General features: G+C 38.1%; 1 protein-coding gene across 11 annotated transcripts in view; it reads right to left on the reverse strand.

The window, feature by feature from the left end:
* The window catches only part of UNC80 (unc-80 homolog, NALCN channel complex subunit), a 228801-nt gene that overhangs the window by 38882 nt on the left and 166905 nt on the right, over window positions 1-23014 (reverse strand). For all 11 annotated transcript variants that reach the window (XM_021667055.2, XM_021667047.2, XM_021667043.2 and 8 more), the window contains 9 exons: window positions 21489-21669; window positions 19811-20079; window positions 17860-17994; window positions 16195-16333; window positions 15445-15541; window positions 7798-7968; window positions 4262-4354; window positions 2947-2982; window positions 2389-2607 (listed from right to left, as the gene is read on the reverse strand). In XM_021667055.2, coding sequence (XP_021522730.2) covers window positions 2389-2607; window positions 2947-2982; window positions 4262-4354; window positions 7798-7968; window positions 15445-15541; window positions 16195-16333; window positions 17860-17994; window positions 19811-20079; window positions 21489-21669 — 1340 coding nt within the window. The remainder of the gene's footprint in view (window positions 1-2388; window positions 2608-2946; window positions 2983-4261; window positions 4355-7797; window positions 7969-15444; window positions 15542-16194; window positions 16334-17859; window positions 17995-19810; window positions 20080-21488; window positions 21670-23014) is intronic.

The following is a 23014-nucleotide window of genomic DNA, read 5'->3' on the forward strand; positions in this document are numbered from 1 at the left end:
CTGGGTTTCCTCACTTGGTCTATTAGCATGAGATCATGCCCTTTTTGTCCAATCATACTTTGTTAAACAAAAATGGAGAGCTTCCCCTGTATTTTGGGGTCTTCATCCTGAAGGCTCCTGTGTCAGGTAAAACTATGATCAAATACATTTTTATGCTTTTTGATTATGATCTGCCTCTTATCAGTTGATTTTCAGCAAACCTTTAGAGAGTAAAGGGGAAATTTTCCCTTGGCCTGTACAAGATTTTTCTACTCTTTGTATTTTAAAAAAGTATTGTTTCACCAAGCAACTGTTTGGTTTTTAACTTATTTATATTATGATTTTATAATTAATCATTTTTTCACTCATCGTTTTGATAACTCAGAAGCTCAAAGTCAAATTTATGATTCATGAATATCTAATATGATCTTATATTGATTACCTGTGCTAATCTTATCATAAAGATAATTAACTCCTTGAAAATCTTTCACATTACCCTGACTCTATAATTTGTATATACTATCCCTTCATATATTTTCTGAGTTGCCTCAAATATTTTATATAATGATAATACATAAATACATATGCAATCACAGTACTTGCAGCACTGTATTATAGTTATTTTCTTATGTGCCTCTTGCAGTGAACCATGATAATCTTGAGGACCAGGACCTTACTTTACATACCCAGTGTTTAACATAGCATTTGGACCATTCTCATTAGCATTAGTATCTATTGTGTCCAGATCTGTGCCAGGCACGGAGCTAAATCATTTATAGTTCATTTAACCTTTAGTAAGTATTGGCCTCTAGAGGGAGCTCCAGGCCTCTCTGACTCTTGCTGTCCCCTCCCTCCAAACGCTCTAAAGAAGAGTGTAGATACAGTCAGGTTATAGGACAATCACTACCTCATAGCTCGCTCTCTCTCTCTCTCTCTCTCTCTCTCTCACACACACACACACACACACACACACACACACACACACACACACATCCACCTTTTAGGAATATTTTTTCCTTTCGCTCACAAAATGGCCATTGGTCATAGTGATTTTCTGACTCTGGGAATGTGATGTTTCTCTGTTCACAGAATTGCTTAGGTCAGCTAGAGAAGACCAGTGGGAAAGGAAGAGGAGGGGCTGAATAGATCCCTAGGTTGCTGCGACAGCAGGACCTTAACACTTCCAATGTCCCTCCCCTTTCTTTGAAGGCTCCCATCTAGGAGCTGAACTTCTCAGTGTGAAATAAGCTCTTCCCCATTACTGCACAGCAGGGAGTGTGAACTCCAGTGAGGTTACGGGGTTCTCCAGGGCAGTGCTGGGTGTGTGTTCACAATTCAAAGAATGTGAAATTACACTGGAAGCAAAAGAACCTGTGCTCTCTGTACATTTCTTTCATTTAGTACTTTCTATATTTAAAAAAGGCAATAACCAAAAAACTGTGAGTTTTGCCAAATTGCAACGTTATTTCAAAGTGGCTGAACCTAACTCTACCTTCAGTTTTTTTCTTTTTTTTTTTTTTTTGAGACAGCCTCTCCAGGCTGTCGCCAGGCTGGAGCACAGTGGTGGGATCCTTTTAGCTTTATAGATACATTAAACGTTCCAAGTGACTCTTTTGTTACCCATGACATTTTTCTTTCAAGGGATTTTTATCACTCTTAACAAATGATTACAAATGTGAATAGAAGATCCTCTGGAATTATGTTCCTTTTGAAACACAAATACAGACTTTAGTGTGAATTTCAAGTGAGATGGCATCTCCATAGGAAGATGAAGTATGAATGCACAGGGATGTAATTCTGGGGCCTTTCCCTAGTGCACTAAGAGTAAAACATGTAAATGACGACTGGCCTCATTTGTTATTTACATGAATCCAGTTCAGAATTTTTACCAGGACACATTTTTTTAGCTGTTGGAGTTGTTTATATAAAGGGGAATTCAAGCCCAAGCCAAGCTGGCTGAGTTAAAACTGCTTACTTCCCTGCAGGGCTCATAACTGGGATTTTAGGGATCCTAGAAGCAGAAAGTAGCTGTGCATTCTTCATGTAAAATAACAGAAGAAACATTCGATTCTTGCGAAAAATTAGAATCTGGGCAGCAAATAACACTGGGAAGAAGGCTACTTCTGTAAGAATTCAGGTGATAAAATTTCCCTTTCTCTTTTATTGAGAAGCGAATACATAAACAGTGCTTTTCTGTCCTAAAAACATTTCCCCCTTGTCCACCCTAATATCCTGTTTGGTGCACTTAATGCACACCTTACCAGAGGGCTCGTACCTAAGTCACAGGAAACAAGTCATTCTATTGCAAGTGTTTTTCCCGGGGAATGCCCATTCTCAACCCAACACACACATTCCAACACATGGGCCAAGCTGTGTTCACATTTGGAGGAGGGAAAGTGAGGCCAGTACCTCATGTGAGACTTCACATCCAACAGCTCCAGGGCAGTGACCCGTGGCTCCCCAGCCAGATTTTGCAAGATCTTCAGCCGCGGTCCACAGTGCTTATAGAACTCTGTGCAAATATTCAGTAAGGACTCCCGGGGTCTTCTGAACTCTTCTCGAGCAATTCGTTCATCCAGTTCCTCTCTGGGAAGCCCTTGCCCTTCCTCCAGTAAATGAAGGTTTTCCCTGGGAAATTGTAAAAGATTAACTAGGGGGTCTGAAAATGTATGCATGTGGCAGTTGTGAGAAGAGGGTATCACACTGAAGAAAAATATAAGATTCCTAATGAGTTAATGAATCAGTAAGTAGGGTGAGGCCAAGGAGAACCTCATCCAAAGGATAAAAAAAGCTTATCAGCCTAGAAGAGATTGTCAACCAAAATTGTAGTAAAGCCATTTCTGGGGGTTTACCGAGAAACAGTATGTTATGCATCAAACTAAATCTAACAGAGCCATACCCCAGTTTTAAAGGCAATCATCTTAAGATGTCAGAACTGGTACAAAATTAGAGCAAGTCTTTCTGTACCTGATAAAGTGCAGTTTGGCTCCTTGTTCCTGGTACCTGGGAGTTAGAAAAACAGTCTATGTAACTATTAGAGCAAGAACAGGGTCCCTTGGATGTGGCTTCTTACAGGCTTTTTCATTTGAAAAGCCCTTGAAGCTATATATTTTGATAAGCTCACAAATATAGATATACGACTAGTAATATACACTCATAAACATAAACTCATGGAATATAGCCAAATGAGAGAAATTTTTAGAAATTTTGAAATCTAAGATGTAGTTTTAATACCATGTGCTCTGTTTTAAGTGATGGGAAGGAGAATCATGGCTGACTTCCTTTCGGTTCTGGAGACTTACTGCTTTAGGATTCATGGATAATAAAACTTTTGAAGCCCTCTTTCTTCTTTAGAAGTCCTCATTTAACCCAGTGAGCCTAGAGAAGTCCCTAAATATCACTTAAACTACAGTATATCATTTTTCCTTAATATAGGAAATTGAGGCATGAGTTAACCATCATACCAGGCAATTTATAGTTGGGTTTGGAATTTATTTTTGTTTTATTTTTAATATGAATATATATGATGAGCAGGGAATTAACTTTACATGAATAATGATACACACTTAAAAATAGGCTTCAGAGAAAGTGGAAATTTATTGAATTTCTCCTTATGATTTCCATACCAACTACTCCATACTGAGTAAAGAGAACTTATCTTAAGCTGATTTTGAGTCTGCCCTATCTTAAATCTTCCTTGTAGAAGGAAGCTAATTAGGCTTTTTGTGTATGTCAGAGTATTTAAGGCTAACACAGATAGAATGAAACAGGTAAAATATTAACTAGTATAGCCAGTGTCTGAGTTGTACCAAAACAAGGGAAGGAGATTAAGTCAACAAGCATGAAAAGCATCATTTGAGGGCGTATGTCAAAGTTCGGATGAAATGTCTGCAGAAAATCTGTCCAGATGAAAGTCAGTTGACTCAGTGCCCTGGGAATGAGAAACCACCTCCTGATTACTATTGTTTATTTGCCTTTTGTTGAAGGCAAATGAAACAACACTGGAATAGTTCCAAGACCACCCAGGAGGCAGAGAACATCTAGCATGCTCAAGCAAACCAAACAACACAAATGCCTATTTATGAAGGTGGTTTAGATTTCTCTTTGACAATTTCAAAAGAAGTCTTGGTCTTTTCTTGGAACTCTACACTGTCACCTCTTTTCTTTCCTTGGAGGTTTTCACACTCAATATTGACTATTTTCAGGATTCCTTTCATTCCCAACAGCTGACATTCAGGTTGTATGAAATTGAGAGACCATAGAATAAGGCGCAGTGAATTACCTGGTGTTCACCCCAGACGACATGGTGTGATTGGCTGTGGTGGTTCCCTTATGACCTTGGTCACACCTGCTCATCTGTGGGGCTGTCATGGGCCTATAACAACGACAGTAATCATCACAGCAAAACAACAACACAAGTGGAAACATTTATTAAATCCTCAAGTTACTGAAGCACACATAAGTTTTAAGTTAGAGTCTTCAAAAGACAGGCTTTCTGGCTTTGGGCTTTTTTCTTTGTTCTGAGAGTCACTTTAAAGGAACGTTGATTCCCAAGGGTTTATAAGCTCATCATGATTTGTGTTTTTCCACTTCTTGGTTTTGAATAATTAACTCTTTAAAATGACTCTTCAAATAAGACATTTATGAAATATCTACAGACTTCGAAGTCTGTACCAATTAAGAGTTAAGAGCTCATTCTTCAGTTCTACAGACACTGGGCAGTTCACCATTCTAGATGATAAGTTAAAGGCAAGAATGTGTGTACCACTTTGGCCACCTACACCATTATCAACTACTCTATTTTTTCTGAGAAACTATCAAAGAATAAAAGAATTCTCCTAGTCAAATCACACCTAAGACTACCCTGGAAAGTGAGTATGTTAATATCTATTATAAGTCAGTAATTTAGAGGCTTTGTAATAGATTTGAACTGTCTCATTTTATATCTGCAGGGTTTACTTTAAATAATAGGTAAAATTTTGCCTCTGTATTGGCATCTAAGACGTAAAAGGCATAATGCAGTTTTTTAAAGCAGTTTCTTTTATAAAATCATCAAGACTTGCTTCTGTGCTGCTCATTTTCTATATGCTGGGCATAGCTAGAAAGTAAGCTTTTAACAATCACACCAGATCTCCTCTCCCTGTGCCTGTGGTGGTAGACAGAATTTAGAGATGGCTCCCAATATCTCTGCCCTTTGGTGTTACTCCAGTGATTATGTAACATTGTATGGCAAAAAGGGGGAGTATCTGGGTAGACCTAATCTAATCACATCAGCCTTACAAAAGCTGAGTGTCTTCTCTGGATGGGGACAGAGAGATTTGAAGCATAAGGATTCAAGGTGATATTGCTGGCTGGAAGGTGGTGGGGGGGGGCGGGCATGTGAGAATAAATGCAGGTGCCTTCTCAATGCAGAGTGGTTCCTGGCTGACAGCCAGCAAGGAAATGGGACCTCAAACCTAAAGCTGCCGGGAACTAGATTCTGCCAAAGAAATTGAATGAGCTTGGAAGTGCATTCTTCCCCAGCGCCTTCAGAAAAAATTCAGACTAATAGACGACTTGAGAAACCAAGAGCAGAGAATCCAGCTGAACCTGCCTGGACTCCTGGCTTACACAGCTGTGAGATAATAAATGGGTTTTGTTTAAAGCATCTAAGTTTATAGTAATGTGTTACAGAACAGTTAAAACTAATGCACTTGTGATATATTTATGTAATACTACCCATATAATTGTTAAATTTCTTTTGTCATGAGATAAAGAAACTAGGAATATGGAGAAATTAGAAATTAGGGGATTCTTATCTTCTTTGTGTAAAAACAGTGAAGACAATTTTGTTGTAAGTAACTACTACCAACGAATGAGGCTAGTCTTCTCCACCAAAAGAATATTAAATGAACTGGAATATTTAAAGCCAGAGAACTTTAAATGTCAGAGCTCCATCCATAACTCTTTGTGAGATTTTGGGTAAGTAAATTTTTGATAAGTTAATTGGCTTATCCTTATAAAAGGGTATAGGAATGAGGAAAGCTTTAACATTATGTAATATGAGGAGAAATAGTCTGAGCGTGGTGGCTCACACCTATAATCCCAGTTCTTTGGGAAGCCGAGGTGGGCAGATCATTTGAGGCCAGGAGTTTGAGACCAGCCTGGCCAAAATGGAGAAACCCCTTCTCTACTAAAAATATAAAAATTATCCAGCCATGGTGGCACATGCCTGTAATCCCAGCTTCTTGGGAGGCTGAGGCATGAGAATTGCTTAAACCTGGGAGGTGGAGGTTGCAGTGAGCCAAGATCATGCCACTGAACTTCAGCCTGGATGGCAGAGCGAGACTCTCTCTCTCTCTCTCTATATATATATGTGTGTGTGTGTGTGTGTGTGTGTGTGTGTGTGTGTGTGTGTGTATGAAGAAATACAGTGACACTTTGGAAAAACTGACTGCTTTTCTCTCCTCTAGTTGTAGGAAAAGGCTAGTGATGTAACCAGATAGGTACACAAGGAAGAGTGTAAGTCTTTCATTTCTCTTTAGGATATTCTTCTGGGACTTTCATGAAACCATCAGCAATAACATAGAACACTAATTCTCATTAGAAGAGGCAATTTGTCATTGCTGTCTGTGCCAACTCTTCCCATTTCCTTAATTTAGGTGCATATGAACATTTCAGGATGATAGTCTACAGCAGACTTTTGGGCAATATTCTGCTTGTTCTAGTCTGGCAATGTAGCTCATGATTAGAAACTAAACCAATATTGATGTTAATGAATTACAATTCCACTCCCTCTCTTACTTGTGGATGCATGCCGAAAAAGTCCTTCCTGGACTAAAGGGCTTCCCCTCTTAGCAATACAGCGAGGTGGGCTGGGGAAGTTGGTGCCTTCTGGTGGAGGCGTAGACAATTTCACACTAAGGATTTGGCACTTTAGATTGGACACATAGCATGGCAGAATGGAATGGAGGAGCAAAGACACTAAACCCAGGAAGAAGACTTTCCCATCCCTATCCTGGGGAAGAATATTTCCTTGCAGTTAATTTATATGGGAACGGAGAAGGAAAGCCCATCATACACATAGTATCCTGCAACCACCTTCCCCACTCACATTTTATTTTATTTTCTCATCCAGGGCTCTCTGCCTGCCCCTCTCCTGCCATATGCCAGCTTAATGACTCTGCTTTTGCACCCAAGCATCTTGTGATAGGACTAACCTCTTGATCTTTGTTTAGGGCTGAACTCTGGTGCCAATTTATCTTACCATTCCCAAATTTCTCAATCCTCTCTCCCAGCATTATTTAGTCCTGTCCCACAGAGAATCTCTTAATTCTAGCAGTAGGATAATATTTTGCTGTTTATATTGGTTATGTAGTTTCTGAAATTATAGTTAAAAAACACAAATCTTCACAAACACTAAAACAATAAAAGTAAATACTTACTTGGAATTGCACGCATTCCATATCCATAAAATAATATAATAACAAAAATGTAGATTACCTCTTAAATTCACTAAATTGGCCCTCTTATATAAGATTTGTTTACCACTGGGTTATAACTGCTGAAGAAGCTCAGAAAGTTATATGCAATGTGTGTTTAGCAATGATAGTAAGAATATTATTGCTATTATTACTACTACTATTCAGAGTACTTAACATTATTTATTCAAATAGCTTAGGACCTGTTTGCAGCTATAAGCCATAAAGGGCTGAGTTTAGAAGTATTTGTAAATAAAATTTGGGTTTTAGATTTTTATCCATCACATTTTTTTCTTCGTTATTTTTTCAGTGGACACATATGATGTAAGGCTGTAGCTATTTCTGCCAATGATATTACCTGGTGAGGACCTCTACACTGTATAAAAGGGCCTGTAGGGACGTTGCAAGAGCAGCCGTGGCCGCAATCTCCTCTCGGGCAGCAGGTACTGTCTCCACCTGTGATGTCTGCCTCTTTAGTTTTTGTAGGTAACACGGAACTAAGGCTTCCAAGACCATCAGCATCTGAAGACTTTAAGCAATAGAAAGAAAACGAGTCACTTTTTACATTTGACTTTTATTGGTGGTGTCACATTTAGGAGCGTAGAACAATGGAAAGCATCTAGAGATATGATGAATTCTAAGCCCCCTTGCCACTCCAAATCAAAAGTAGAACTGCTGGAAATGTTGACCAACAATTATTAGTTCACTAACCACCTGTTAAAAGGTGATGAATCTTGCCTTAAGGAAACATGTGACCTAGTTGGGGGAATTAGCCATATATACAAATAAATGGTTGACAGAATAAGAGAATGATAATAGGTGGAGCTATATAGCCATCTAGAGAAACAGGCTTCAGAACAAAACTTGAATTCGGGAGTTTGCTGAGAGTAATTTTCCAGCTGCAACAATTTTGAGAGAACATAAAACCCTTTCCTGGGAGGCTGGCTTCCTGAGCTCAAGGAATTCATAGCAAAAACTTTAGACACAGCCATTATGATGAAGTCTGACAATGCCTGCTTACCAACATGAGTAAATACCAATCACTGGGTAGGGCCCACACTCAATTTACTATTGGGGTGTCAGAAACACCTTGAAGGGAGATGGAGATTAAGTAAGTATTACGAAAAGTGGATTTTCTCCTCTAAAGTTGTAAGTGTATGACACCAACAACATAAAATTTTTTTTTTTGAGATAGATTCTTGTTCTGTCAGTCACCCAGGCTGCAGTGCAGTGGTGTGATCTCAGCTCACTGCAACCTCTGCCTGGTTCAAGCGATTCTCCTGCCTCATAGATGTGCACCACGATGCCAGGCTAATTTTTGTATTTTTAGTACAGACAGGGTTTCACCATGTTGGCCAGGCTGGTCTTGAACTCCTGGCCTCAAGCAATCTTCCCACCTCAGCCTCCCAAAGAGCTGGGATTATAGGCTGAGCCACCACACCCAGCAATCTTTTGTTTAGAGATTCCCCAATTGTGTTAAAGTTTATAAATTGAGGGTTCTAGAAAACAGCACTGATTGGTCAATAGCCCAGATAATGTGAAATCAAGATTTTCTTTGATCCATTCTTCTTCCTACAGATACCAATGAGTTTTTGCCATGCTCTTTATTAATACTGAATACTGGTTTCTGGTAATATAATTTTGCCTAGAATATGTGCTCTAGAATCAGGAAATGGCAATTATCAGAAATTGATGGGTATGGAGAAAGAGCTATGATCCTCTTTTGAGTTCTCCTATTTTTTGCAACTTAAGAAATGAGGCAATAAGTCAGTTCTGCTTTCTGCAATAATAAAAAGTACCTTGCTGCACACTAATTGTCTTACTAGAAAGGGCGGACAAAATTTTTAAAACATATTGAAGGTACCAAGTAGAAGCTAAGGCTAGCAGTCATCTTTTGGAGTTATCAGACGTCTGGGGGAAAGAAAGCTTCCTCAGTTCATCCAGACATTGTGCAGCACTCTTTTTTTCCAGGCATTTGCGAGTTTGTAAATTGCTTAGGGCCAAAAGGCTAAAGACAAATCCAAGCAGAAATGTCAGCTAAGAGCTATGAAGCTAAGCAGAATTTTCAGTAGCCTCACAGTGACAAGGAAATACATATTGGAATTCAGGAACTTCCAGGAGGAGTTAGATCCATGAAAGGCTGTATCCTAGGAGTGTGAAATAAATAGAACAGCCCTTGCAAAGACCGAAACCCAAGTTTAAATCAAGTTTAAATCAAATGAATCACAGACTGAATTAAAATTATCTGCCTTGCCACAGTTGCCAGTCAGAGAGTAAAAATAAATCATTTTTGGAGGAGATAACATCGGGTAGACCCTCAAAGCATTTCTAACATTTTAAAATGCAATATTCAGTAGTCAAAATTGCCCAGTCCTCCTAAAACCAAATGATCGAAATCCAAGGAAAGGAACAGACAATATAAACAGGGCCACAAGTGATCTACATAGTAAAGTTAACAGACATAGATTTTTATAAAACAATGATTAAAATGTTAAATAAGAGAGATAATAAAATGGAGAATTTCATCAAAACTCTGAAATCTATTAAACAAGTAGGAATTCTAGAACTGATCACTAAAATATTTGAAATTAAAAACTTGAAAGATAATTATTAACAGTAAATTAGACACAGGAAGAGATGAGCGTGAACTGAAACAAAGAGCAATGGAAAACATCAAGACAGAAGAACAGAGGGGAGAAATGATAGAAAATATGGAAAAGAACATAAGAGACACACATAGAGCATGGTGTTAAGGAGAAAAGAATAGACATATACATAAATAGAGAGGGGAAAGAAAATAGGATAGAGGTAATATTTGAAGAGCTATTTGTCAAATTTTCTAAAATTGTTGAAAGCTATCAAGCTCAGGAAACACTATGAATCCCAAGAAGTATAAATACAAAGAAAAATCACAGCTAGGCATACCACAGTCAAACTGCTTAAAACCCAAAGAAAAGAGAAAATATTAAAAGTAGCCAGAGAAAAAGACACATTAAATTCAAATGTGCAGTAAGATCTAATGCTGATTTTTTGACAGATATGATAAAAGTCTGTAGAAAATGAAACATTTTCTCTTTTATTTTATTTTACTAGTTAATTAATTTATTTTTTGAGACAGGATCTTGCTCCGTTGACCAGGTTGGAGTTCAGTGGTACATTTCAGCTCACTGCAGCCTCGACCTGGGCTCAAGCAGTCCTCCTATCTCAGCCTCTTCAATAGCTGGGACCATAGGCATGCACCACCATGCCCAGCTAATTTTTGTATTTTTTGTAGAGATGGGGTTTTGCCAAGTTATCCAGGTTGGTCTCAAACTCCAGAACAGATGCAATCTACCAGCTTTGGCCTCCTAAAGTACTGGGATTCCAGGTGTAAGCCACTGCACCCAGCTGGAATATTTTCTTTAAATTAAAAAAAATTGTCAGAGGTAGAAAATAATAAAGATAAAAAAGGAAAGAAAAGGCAGACAATAAACCTACAATAGCAAAAATCTACAAAGCTCCAAACACTGGTTCTTTGTAAAGGGAAAACTATTAATAAACTCCTGGAAAGAATAATAATAAAAAAAGGGAGGGAGCAAAAATTCCCAGTATTAGAAATAAAAAAGTGAATACAATACAAACCCCATAGTCATTAAAAATAAAAAAAGAATATCAGGAACAAATTTATGCCAATAAATTTAGGTACTTAAATGAAGTAGAAGAACTCCTAGAAAAATTTTACTTATCAAAGCCACTACCAGAATAAAGAATTTTAATTTTAAAATGTTCCCACAGAAACTACATTACTTACAGTTTTGTGTATAAATTCTACTCAATATTTTAAAAGACAAAATGCTATTCTGAGCCAGACACAGTTGTTCATGCCTGTAACCCCAGTACTTTGGGAGGCTGAGGTGGGAGGACCACTTGAGCTCAGGAATTGGAGACCAGCCTGGGCAACACAGTGAGGCTTTATGTCTCAAAAAAATTAAAAAAAAAAAAATAGCAGGATGTAAAGGCACCCACTTGTAGTCCCATTACTTGGAAGGCTGAGGTGGGAGGATTGCTCAAGCCTGGGAGGTCAAGGCTGCAGTGGGCCATGATTGTGACACTGCACTCCAACCTTGGCAACAGAATGAGATCCTGTTTCAAAAATTAAAAAAAAAAAAGCTAATCTGCACCAAATTTCTACAGAGAATAGGAGTTTTTTTAAAAAAAGGGGTTGGGAGAGACACTTTCCAATTCATTTTATGAGTCCAGCTTAATCTTCATATCCTTGATACTACAGCCTAACAAGGACTTTATGATAATGGAGGATTACAAGTAAACCTGCTAAAACATTTGCCAGCGGGTAGTTAATAAAGTAGTAGCTAAGCAAGACATCTTTTTTGTTTAAGCACTTGTAACTTTTCTAAGTATACAGAATTGGTTTATCTTGAATGACATAGAGCTACCTAGAATATATCTTCTACTCCTAACTTCCCTGTGATTCCAGTAATAAAACTCATTAGATAAGACCTTTTTAAAAAATAAAAATTACAGACATATCTCTCATTAACATAGTTGTAAAAATGCTAAAAAAATTGCAAATGCAATCTGGCAATGCTGAAAAGTGATAATTATAATATACAACCCAATTAGAGTTTATTTTCAAGGAGGTAGGAAAGTTTTAATTTTGAAAATAAATCAGTGTAACCTATCAGACTTAGAAAATAAAGAATAAAAATCACATAATCATCTCTATAAATACAGAAGAACATTTGGTAACATTCATTATCTATCAATAAGAAAACTCAAGGTAAATTAAGAATAGAAGGCAGCTTCTTTAATAATTAATTTCTTAATGAATAATAAAATTACTTCCTTAATCTTACTGGTATATTACAACAAAATTCTACAGCAAATATTATTCTTAGTGATGAAATATTGGAAATCCCCTCCATATTCTGAGATCAGAAATGAGACAAAGATCCTACCATCATCACCATCATCACTTCTATTTAATTTTGTTTTAAGGTTCTAGCCAGTGCATTAAGGACAGAGAAAGGAATAACGTGTATAAGAATTTGAAAGGATAAAATACAGCTCTCATGATTTGCAGATGATATGATTAATTAAACAGAAAACACTAAGAAATCATATATATCAAATTAAAAATACTGTAACTTCATTTAAAAATGGCAGAAGACAGCTGGGCGTGGTGGCTCACACCTGTAATCCCAGCACCTTGAGAGGCGGAGGTGGGCGGATCACAAAGTCAAGAGATCGAGACCATCCTGGCCAACATGGTGAAACCGTGTCTCTACTAAAAATACAAAAATTAGCCGGGCGTTTGGCACGCGCCTGTAGTCCCAGCTACTTGGGAGGCTGAGGCGGAAGAATCACTTGAACCCGGGAGGCAGAGGTTGCAGTGAGCCGAGACTGCGCCACTGCACTCCAGCCTGGCAACAGAACAAGACTCCATCTCAAAAAAAAAAAAATGGCAGAAGACTTCAATAGGCACTTTGCAAAAGTGGATGTCCAAATTTCAATAAACATTTATCTGAAAAGCTTCCAAACCTTTTAATTTGCAAGAGGGAAATGGAAATTAAAATGACAATGACTGTCACTACAACCCAACAAAATAGCCAAAATGAAAAGACTGAAGATAACAAGTGTTGATGAGGCCATAGAGTACTAGAACATTTACATACTGTTGGTGGGAATGAAAACTGAAACCACCTTGGAATACTTTTTGGTAGTATCTACTAAAACAATACATACCCATAGTCCATGACTTAGCCTAGCATTTCCATCCATAGAAATGCATAAATATCATATACAAAGACATACACAAAAACGTTCATTGCAGCATTATTTATAATACCTTCAAACTAGATACAACACAAAAACCTGATAACAAGAGAAGAAATAAATTGTAACACAGTCATACAATGGACTATTATAAGTGAATAAAAAAGAATCAACTACTGTTACATACATTTATACGAATGAATCTCATGAAATAATACTGAATTACAGAAGTCAGACATTAAAAATAGCTACTATAGTATTTCAGTTAAATAGATTTCAGAAATAGGCAAAACTGATTTAACATATTAGAAATCAGGATAGTAGTGCCTCTATCTGATTTTTCAATCTTAGTGGTAGTTGTGTAGACATGATAATGTCATGAACATTCATGGATCTGTAAAATTATGATTTTTAAATGTTTTATGTAAACGTTACACTTAAATAAAATACTTTAAAAAAATTAAGTACAACAGAGACCTGCTGCTACAAATGTTGAAGTCCTGTAAGTATGTTATTTATTCCCATGAGCCATATTCCAGGGAACAGCTGCTAAGGAAATTCTGATCTTACCGAGACATCAAGATGTCATCTGGTTTAAACTGAGCAGAATAGAAAATTAGGGAAGATTAAAAAAAAAATTCTACTTTAACTTAACAATATTAGACTTTGGGCTTTAACTCTCAATGACAAGGAAATTTGACTGTGAACTCTAATTCCTTTTGATTTCAATGTGCTTGAATTTTAACTTGAAAGAGAATTTTATGTCTCAATGGAAATTAGGTAAAATTTGAAATGGAAGAATTTTTTTAGTCACACTTAAGCACTTAAGTGTTCTCTGTGTTGCTGAAATGTTGATCTTCGAGAATCTGTATGCATTTTATTATTGCAGCGTCTCAATTGCAGAATCTCTGACATACCCGGTTAACAACTTCTCTCTACTCTATTTTCCATTCTGGACACACTTGGAATGGAAAATAGAGTACAGAGAGGTTGTTTACATCCATGTATAGAATGGATTTGGAGTTGACTTCATGCAGGATTTGATCCATTCTGGAACATTTTCTAGATCTGTGGTATTAAAGGAAGAGCAGAAAAGTGGGAGTAGGACCATCCTGCAGCTTTGCTTTCCTGAAGGATGCAGCCAAGTCCCTGGCTGAACACGGGCATACTGTTTCTCCTTCCCTTGTTCAAGAAGACAAAAAGTCAAGAATGTTCGGGAAAACATTTCTTACTCATTCCTCATGTTTCCTTCCAGTAAAAAGAGTTCAATTAACATAAATCCTGGCTCCTGTTGGCCCTTATTCATTCTCTTATGGGGGAGAGATACAGGCTTAAGGTGCAGGCAAATGTATAAAGATTTATTGGGCATAGTCAGCTTGGCTCCTTCCTTCTTCTTGGAAGAGTTTGTCGACAGAGTAAAACTTTTAATAGATCAGATTTAAATCTCAGACCAGAGCCAACATCTTTGAATTGGAATGACTCATTCTTCACTTGAGTCTTTTGAATTCTCTGCACTTGGCAAAATGAAGGCAAGATTTATATTCTCGCCCTTTGTGTTACAGAAATTCTTATTGCCCCTTGAAAGGAGTTTTTAAAAATAAATATCTGTTATGAAATTTTGTTTGCTACTAATTTGCATTCTTGTGAGGAAAAATATTTTCTAACAAGACTAAATACCTTAGCATCTGTACAAAACCCAAATTAAGGGATTTCAAATGAATGAAGATTTACTATTGTTTTTCAGAGTCTCTGCTACGTTTCCTAAACTTAGTTTATTTCTTCTTTTCTTTTCTTTTCTTTTTTGTGTGTGACAAAGTCTTACTCTGTTATCCAGGCTAGAGTGTAGTGGTACAATCACAGCTCACTGCAGCCTTGACCTCCTGGGATTAAGCAATCCTCCCACCTCAGCCTCCCAAACAGTTGGGACTACAGGTGTGTACCAACACACCTAGCTAATTTTTAATTTTTTAATTTTTTGTAGAGACAAGATCTGACTATGTTGCCCAGGCTGGTCTCGAACTCCCGGGCTAAAGGAATCCTCTTGCCTCAGCCTTCCAAAGTGCTGGGATTACAGACGTGAGCCATCACACCTGGCCTAAATTTAGTTTTTAAAAGCTTACTTGTCAAAATGTTACAGACCAATATTAATCAGCATAACCTTTGTATTCATTCAATTTTATTTCCTTTGCCATATTTACTTATAACGAGGCACAGAATAAAGAGCTGCAGATACCTTCTGAATGATTCAGGAGCATACGCCACCACAGTGACACAGAGCTTAATGGCCTCACTGATAGAAAATGTCAGATCTTCATTTCCATAGCAGAAATCTAAAGGAACAAAAAGTAAAGGCACACAATCAGAGTGGATTCAGCAGGAGATAAAGAAGAATGTATTACTCCTAATGTTATCATTCAAGTATATACTGTAGCTTTTTATTGTTAGATTTTATTCCTAAACTGTGAAAACTATTAATTTCTTCATCTCAAGGGAATAAAATTCTGTTTTCTAGTTTTGAACAATCAGATGTAAAATAAAAGTACTTTTTTGGAGTGTTCAAAAAAATCTCAGATACTAGACGACATTGAAGGGCATTTAAATTGTCTAAGGTAAAACGTGAGGCTCTACCCTTGAGTTGTCTCTAGTTCTACACATTCCATGATAATAAAAGACCATTTTGGAGGGTTATTTACTTAGAATTACCCAAGATAACCCAACTTTCTGAAAACTGCAGTACTGGAGCAGTGGTCTACTGAGCATCATTTTAATACAGTTTTCACGGCAGAGAATTCTTTACTCTTAGGGATTCATAAAATATTTAAGAAAAAAAAGTTCTCATTCAATTTCCACTCTTGCATTTATTTTTGCTATTTTGATTTAGTTACACACACACATATATGTATGTATATCTGTGTATAATATATATATTTATATTTAACAATTGCAATGAGAAAAAGAATGTCAAAGCAAGTTTTGCTTTTACCTAATGACTTAAGAGGCTTCTCAGCTTTGACCAGCTCTAAGATGTCTAATATGTCAGTGGTCTCTCCCTCTAGGGACTGCAGCAAGTCAAACAGGCACTGAGCTGACACACCTTTGCTGGGCCCGTTATTGGCAGCATCCTGATAAAGAAAAACAATTTTAGTTTATTGACTCCCATCACAGTACAACTATAGCTTGATAGGAATTCAAGTTTTATAAACACTATCACCAGAAACAAGTACAATGTCTGTCTGGAATTCAGCTTATATAATTCTGCATCAGCAATGCTGTGGTATGATTTTGGAGTGGTACACCTGACTTTTAAGGAATTTATTAAATTCTAATCTGGAATAAAAGAAGTATTTATAAAAATTCATAAAAATACAGCACTATATGAACTTCCAAAAAGTTCATATCAATGGTTCCCTTAATCTAAGATGGTAGAACTAATGATGTTTCTATAATTGATTGGTTGAATACTACAAATACATTTGGGGAACATATGTTTATTTTAACTAACAACACTGGGAATTTCACAGTACTTCTTTGATAGTGTATCTCCACATGGAGATACCTACAATTTCAAATCTATTTAAAATGGCTTTGAATCATTCATTGAAACAACAAATCCTTATGAAGTTCTTCTGTGCCAGGCACCAGGTTATGCACGAAGGTTATCGAAAACCAAAACCAAAATGCAAATAAAATAACAATATGACAATAACTAAAGCCAAACAAACAAGCAAAGGCAAAAACATGCAAAGATCTTGTTTTCATGAAGATTAAATTCTGTTGATTGAGTGTGGTAGAAATTCATGTTAATGAAACATATATATAACATGTGATATGGTGGAACATTCTCTGAAGAAAAAGAAAAACAAAGCAGGGTAGGTGGTAGAGAGTGACAAAAAGGAATGAGAATTGGAAAACTTTCCTTTTACCATTTTCTACTTTCCATCTCTTTTATGAATTGAATATTTAAAAACTGGAGAGTTGGTCTATTTACATGTTAGGATCTGAGATGAAAGCTGAAGAGGAATGTTGAAAAGAATTGTTGAAAGAAAAATTATTTATGGTATGCACGTCCCATTGGTTAAAGAAAGAGAGCTGAGAGACTGAACGTACAAACTGACAATGACCAGACCATATATAAAAATAAAACTTTGACCCACAACCTGCAGCAGCTTGCTCAGGAAACCAACCCATTGTCTACAATAACCAGCCCAGGAATCCATCCTAAGTCAGGCTTATAGGAAGTCAGACCACTAGCTCCAGTGGTAACCAAACAATAACCCCTGTAACAATTGACCCAAAGTAACCAAGACTTGCATAATAACTGAGAACTTTCCTAATTTTTGTCCCCACTTCCAACTTAGGACAAACAAGAGAAAGCCCAATATACACCCCTAACCCATCGTATAAGATGCCCCACTACTAGTTAGCTCAGCTGCAGCTTCACCAATAGCTTTAATTAGGGCATAACTACAGCATCCCCTTTTTGTTCACTATACAACTTTTGCATTCCTCTGCCTGCCTTTGCACCTCTGCCAAAACACAAGTGATGGTAGCCAATTCCCTTGCCATAGTAAGCTCTAATAAATGACTTTTGCTTTTCTCATTTTGTTGGTCTTCCCCTCCCCTCCCCCACCCCACAGAGCTTACTTACTGGAAATTCCAGGAGAGGGGCCACACTAGCAAACAGCTGGAGCACAAAGGGCTTCCGGTGTAGAATGTAGAACTGGTGACAGGCGAACTCGATGGCTTGACGCAACTGGGGGTTGCTTTCATAGTCAGAGTACACCTAACCAAAAATACCCAATATTCAAAAAATGCCTTAATAAAGTATCAAAGTTGTATTTGCTTTTAAAACTCATGGTTATGGGAAGGGTGGAGGAAATGGCTAACTTCATAAACTGGTAGAGAGGGAATGTAAAATGGCATAAACTTTCTCCAGATAAATTTAGTAATACACATCAAAATCCTAAAAATCTAAATATACTTTTTTTCCAGAAAGTTTGTGACTAGGAATTTATCTCAAGGAAAGGACTAGACATATGTATAAACATGCATATGTAAGAATGCCTGCTGCAAGATTGGTTTTAACTGTGGAAAAATTGAAACAACTTATTCATAAATATTGGTTGGTTAAGTGAATTGTAGTACACACAAAGCATGGAATAAAACTTGAAAATGTAATATAATCCTGTGGGGGGTGTGTGTGTGTGTGTGTGTGTGTGTGTGTGTGTGTGAGAAAGAGTGCCAGGATTTGGAAGTATAAACAAAGATTACTTGGGAGAAAGGATTTTAAGTGATCCTTATTTTCTCTTTAAACCTTATCTTTTGAATTTTGTAATGAACATACTTGCTTTTGGTAATCAGTAAAAACAAAAAAGTTACTAAAAAATAGAGAAAACTGCAACTATCTAAAAATGGTGGAGTCCTGTGATAGTAACTCTCTCACCCCCATAGGCTGAGCAAACTTCACTTTGTATAAGTATGTGCTGGCTGTGTTCATAATTTTTATAAAAACTTCCTTAAAAATAGAGAACTATGATGAACCCCTGGGCCCACCTGATTTTATTCCGTACTCCTAAACATAGTCAGCTATATATTAGACATGAATAAATAAAAATTGTTCCTGCTAAATTACCTTCTCCAATCCCATCACACCACATTTACTGTCTATGAAAATCTCTATTTAGTTAGAGGTCAGGGAATCTCTTGGGAGAAACATCAGCTGAACACTTGCAATACATGTGACTCAGAAATAGTGGTTCTCAAACTTTCTAGGACAGTGGTCCCCAACCTTTTTGGCACTAGGGACTGGTTTCATGGAAGACAATTACTTCATGGACCAGGGTTGGCAGGCGGGATGGTTTTGAGATGAAACTCTTCCACCTCAAATCATCAGGCATTAGATTCAGGAGCATGCAACCTAGATCCCACGTATGCACAGTTCACAATAGGGTTCTGGCTCCTATGAGAATCTAGGGGTGGAGATTCCTTACAGGCCACGGACCAATATTGGTCCGTGGCCTGGAGGTAGGGGCCTCCTGTTTTAGGGCATCAAAACCACTTGAAGGTCTTGTTAACACAAATTACTGGGACCTGATCTCTGAGTTTCTGATTCAGTAGACATGAGATGGGCCCCAAGAATGTGCATTTCTTTTTCTTAAAAATTGTGGGGATTTTTTTGTAGAGATGGGGTCTTGGTATGTTGCCCAAGCTAGTCTTGATCTCCCCACTTCAAGAGATTCTCCCACCTTGGCTTCGCAAAGTGCTGGCATTACAGGTGTGAGCCACCACACCTGGTCAGAATGTACATTTCCAACAAGTTTCCCGTTGATGCTGATGCTCCTGGCCCAGAGACTACACCTTAAGAACCACTGTCCTAGAAGAAATGGGAAAGCATATCCCAATTCTGGGGGCTCTCATGGTAGAAAGGAATATTGTGAACTCTTGCAAATTTATGGGGGGATTTCATTTGTTGCCTTCTGTTGTCATAAAAGAGGATGAAAACTCCATCATTAAAGAGTTTCAGTATAGATCTGGTTGAACTGCTAGACGTGAGCAGTACTCATGCTAATTTTCTGGTTGGGAGAGGAGGTTCTGGGCACCTGCAGCATGGTGGGGAGGATCCACTGGTAGCCGCTGAGAGAGAAGAGGTGGTTGAAGTGCACCGCGGTGTTGATGACGGTGGCAGCATACTGCCTGAGCAGGGCACTGTCTTCTGGGTGGAGTATCAGAGCCCCATTAAAAACGTTGAGGAAAAGCATGATTTCATCTCCCCATGGAAACTCGCTTGGCATGCCCAGGAACATTTCCTCCAGGAGCTGGATCCACAAGCTTTTCTGAAGAGTGTCGAGGCCAAACAGTTCCTTTCCAGCTGTGAGAACATGAAACAGCAGAGACAGAATTAGCCCCACACCAATCCTGTCAGCATGTGAGGTGATCAAACCCGAGGCACTGCTGTTCTCCCTTTGTTTCAGCTCCAGGATGTGAAGATCTACTGCTGAAATGCTTTCCAGCACAGTATTACTGGCCTTGATACAGCACTTCCGGTTTCTCTGTGGACTTTCATCATCACCTCTTTAACTAACTGTGGGTAAGACAGGGCAGGCATTAGCAGCATTTTACTGCTAAATAAGCTGTCGGTTTGAGAAAAATAAATTATTCCAGCTAGAAAATGGCAGGGATGAGACTATTGCTTGATCTTTTAATTAATGGTCAGAGACTAGAGTTCTTTCTAATTCTGTTGAAGCTGAAGCTTTTTTTTTTTTTTTTTTTTTTTTGAGATGGATTCTTGCTCTGTCACCCAGTCTGGAGTGTAGTGGCGCAATCTCAGCTCACTGCAATCTCCATCTCCTGGGTTCAAGTGATTCTCATGCTTCAGATCCCTGAGTGGCTGAGATTACAGGTGCCTGCCACCATGCCCAGCTAATTTTTTTTTGTATTTTTAGTAGAGACAGGGTTTCACCATGTTGGCCAGGCTAGTCTTGAATGCCTGACCTCAAGTGATCCACCCATCTGGGCCTCCTAAAGTGCTGGAATTACAGGCGTGAGTCACCTTGCCCCAGCTGTCTGAAGCTTCTGGATGAGGATGATAAAGCATAGGGATGCTAATTTAAGTAAATTTTCTCAAATTAATAACTGAGTAACAGAATGAGGCTCCAAAGTGGGTCTCTTTCTGTGACTCTGTCTCTTTCAAATAAGGTATTATTTAGAGTAAAACACACAGATCTTAAATGTAGTTCATTGAATTTTGACAAAAATATGCACTATGCACTCATGTAAGCAACACTCAGTCAATACATGGACAGTTTTCATCACCCTTCTGACCCTTTCCAGGAAATTCATTCCCTCCAAGTCCAGAGGCAACCACGGTTCTGATTTCAGTCACCCTACATGAGTTTTGCCTCTTTTTGAACTTCATACAAATACTGGTCTTTGCTTACTCAAGTATTCCCCTACCCTAACAACACCATCCTACCCACGCTTCCACTGCTGATGATTAGCTTAGAGCAGTGGTTCTCAAACTTTGGGATAGCAGCATCAGCATCACCTGAGAACTTGTTAGAAATGCTAGTTCTTGGGCCCCATCCTGAAACCCGGAGGTGGAGGGTGGGGTCCAGCAATCTGTGTTTCAACAAGTCCTCCAGGGGTCTCTTGTGCACACTCAGGTCTGAGAACCACGGGTTTTACAGCAGTGTCTGATGATGCAGATACTCTCCAGTTAAGGACAAAACAAGGGCATTAGAAAAAGCTCCAGAGAGGCCATGCTTCTTTGTTTGATACCTTGAGGATCATTGAAGAGTGAAAATTCAGCATCAATAGCACTTCGAGGGAATGAGGGCAGGCGGAGGAGGTCTTCTTGAAGCATGGAGACGTGGGACTGTTTGTGGGCTGTGGGTATCTTCTGGGTTAGGGAGATGAGAAACAACACCCGCCCTACTTCCTCCAGCTTCCGAGTGAACACCTGGGGAAACAGAAGCAGGAGACAAAAAGCAAAATTAGAAACTCCAGAATTATAGAGTGAAGAAACTGAAGGAAAATCTTTAATGGCAAACTGGGTTGATAAAGTGAGAAAAGTGAAATGAGAGAGAAATGTGGTTTTTTTTTCCCCCTTTACCACAAGAAAGAGCAAACAACACTTAATTGCCTCTCACTTCCTTCTGCCTACTTTACAGAAGGAAATGTTCCTTATGGAGTTTTAGACTGGAGAGGAGCATAAAGCAAGCATTGTCAAGAACAGTTCAGTATTAAATAGAGCCCATTTGTTTGGATGCCATAGTATGGAAGATCTTCACTAACAAGGAGCCAGTCAGTCCATTCCAGTTGCTTCTACCACTGCCACCAATGCCTTAAGCTCTTTCCTGGGAGTTTCGGGTTTGTCTTTAAAAAAAAAAAAAGACTGAAGTGAGATCCAGGAAAAACCTATCTTGGGATAGAAGCGCATAGATCCTTGATTGGTGCCCTGAGTGTAGATGGCATACACATGGGGCTCTTGGTTCTTAGGTCCTTTTCTCTTGATGATTAGGAAGTTTATATGCAGTGAGTAGCTACTGAGGAAACTTCTGAGCCAGACTCATAAGGCCTCCATATTATAATCTTCCCAAGGAACTTAGAAGCCTTAAGGCTCTAACTTGAAGTGTCAGAGCAAGGGCTCATTTGATGGCATTCTTTGAGAACATCTTCTTAAACATGAACACACACACACACACACACACACTCTAGGGAAGCACCATTATTGATTAGGGTTTTAATTATCTTATCCCAGAATCATAGGCTGGGATAATTTGGGGAGAATTGTTTCAGAAATTTTTGATATTTAAGATCTAACAGTTTTGCCCAACATCTCACACCTTGCAACACATTCACTATTTTCTTTCTTTTAAATACAATGTAGGCAGTTAACGGTAGCTATATTTTTAATTACTTAAGTGGTCTAATTATAGGCGATTCTCACTCATTTCATATATTTTTGGATAGTTTGATGCCAAATTATTATCCCTGATATGTACAGAAAATTGAAATGATCAAGTATCCTGAAATTCTTTAGAAATTTTATTTTAAAAAATGAATGTAGTAAATAGGCAATATTAAAATTGTATCTTTTTAGAATTGTGTATTAAAGCTATATTTTGCATGAATAGTGACTTTCCTTAAGCTTGAAGTCTGATTTGAGATTAGATATGAATATTATTCTGCTCTTCAAACTTAAACCTAAATACAGCTGCTAGACTATATTTTCCTGTTTCAAGAGAAATTAATAACATGCCCCAGGTCAGATTCCTGGTCAGAGGCAGAGCCGGGACGAAGTC

Source organism: Aotus nancymaae, unplaced genomic scaffold (assembly GCF_030222135.1).
Source record: "Aotus nancymaae isolate 86718 unplaced genomic scaffold, 86718_ANA_hifiasm-v0.15.2.pri h1tg000008l, whole genome shotgun sequence".
Classification (NCBI taxonomy): Eukaryota; Metazoa; Chordata; class Mammalia; order Primates; family Aotidae; genus Aotus; species Aotus nancymaae.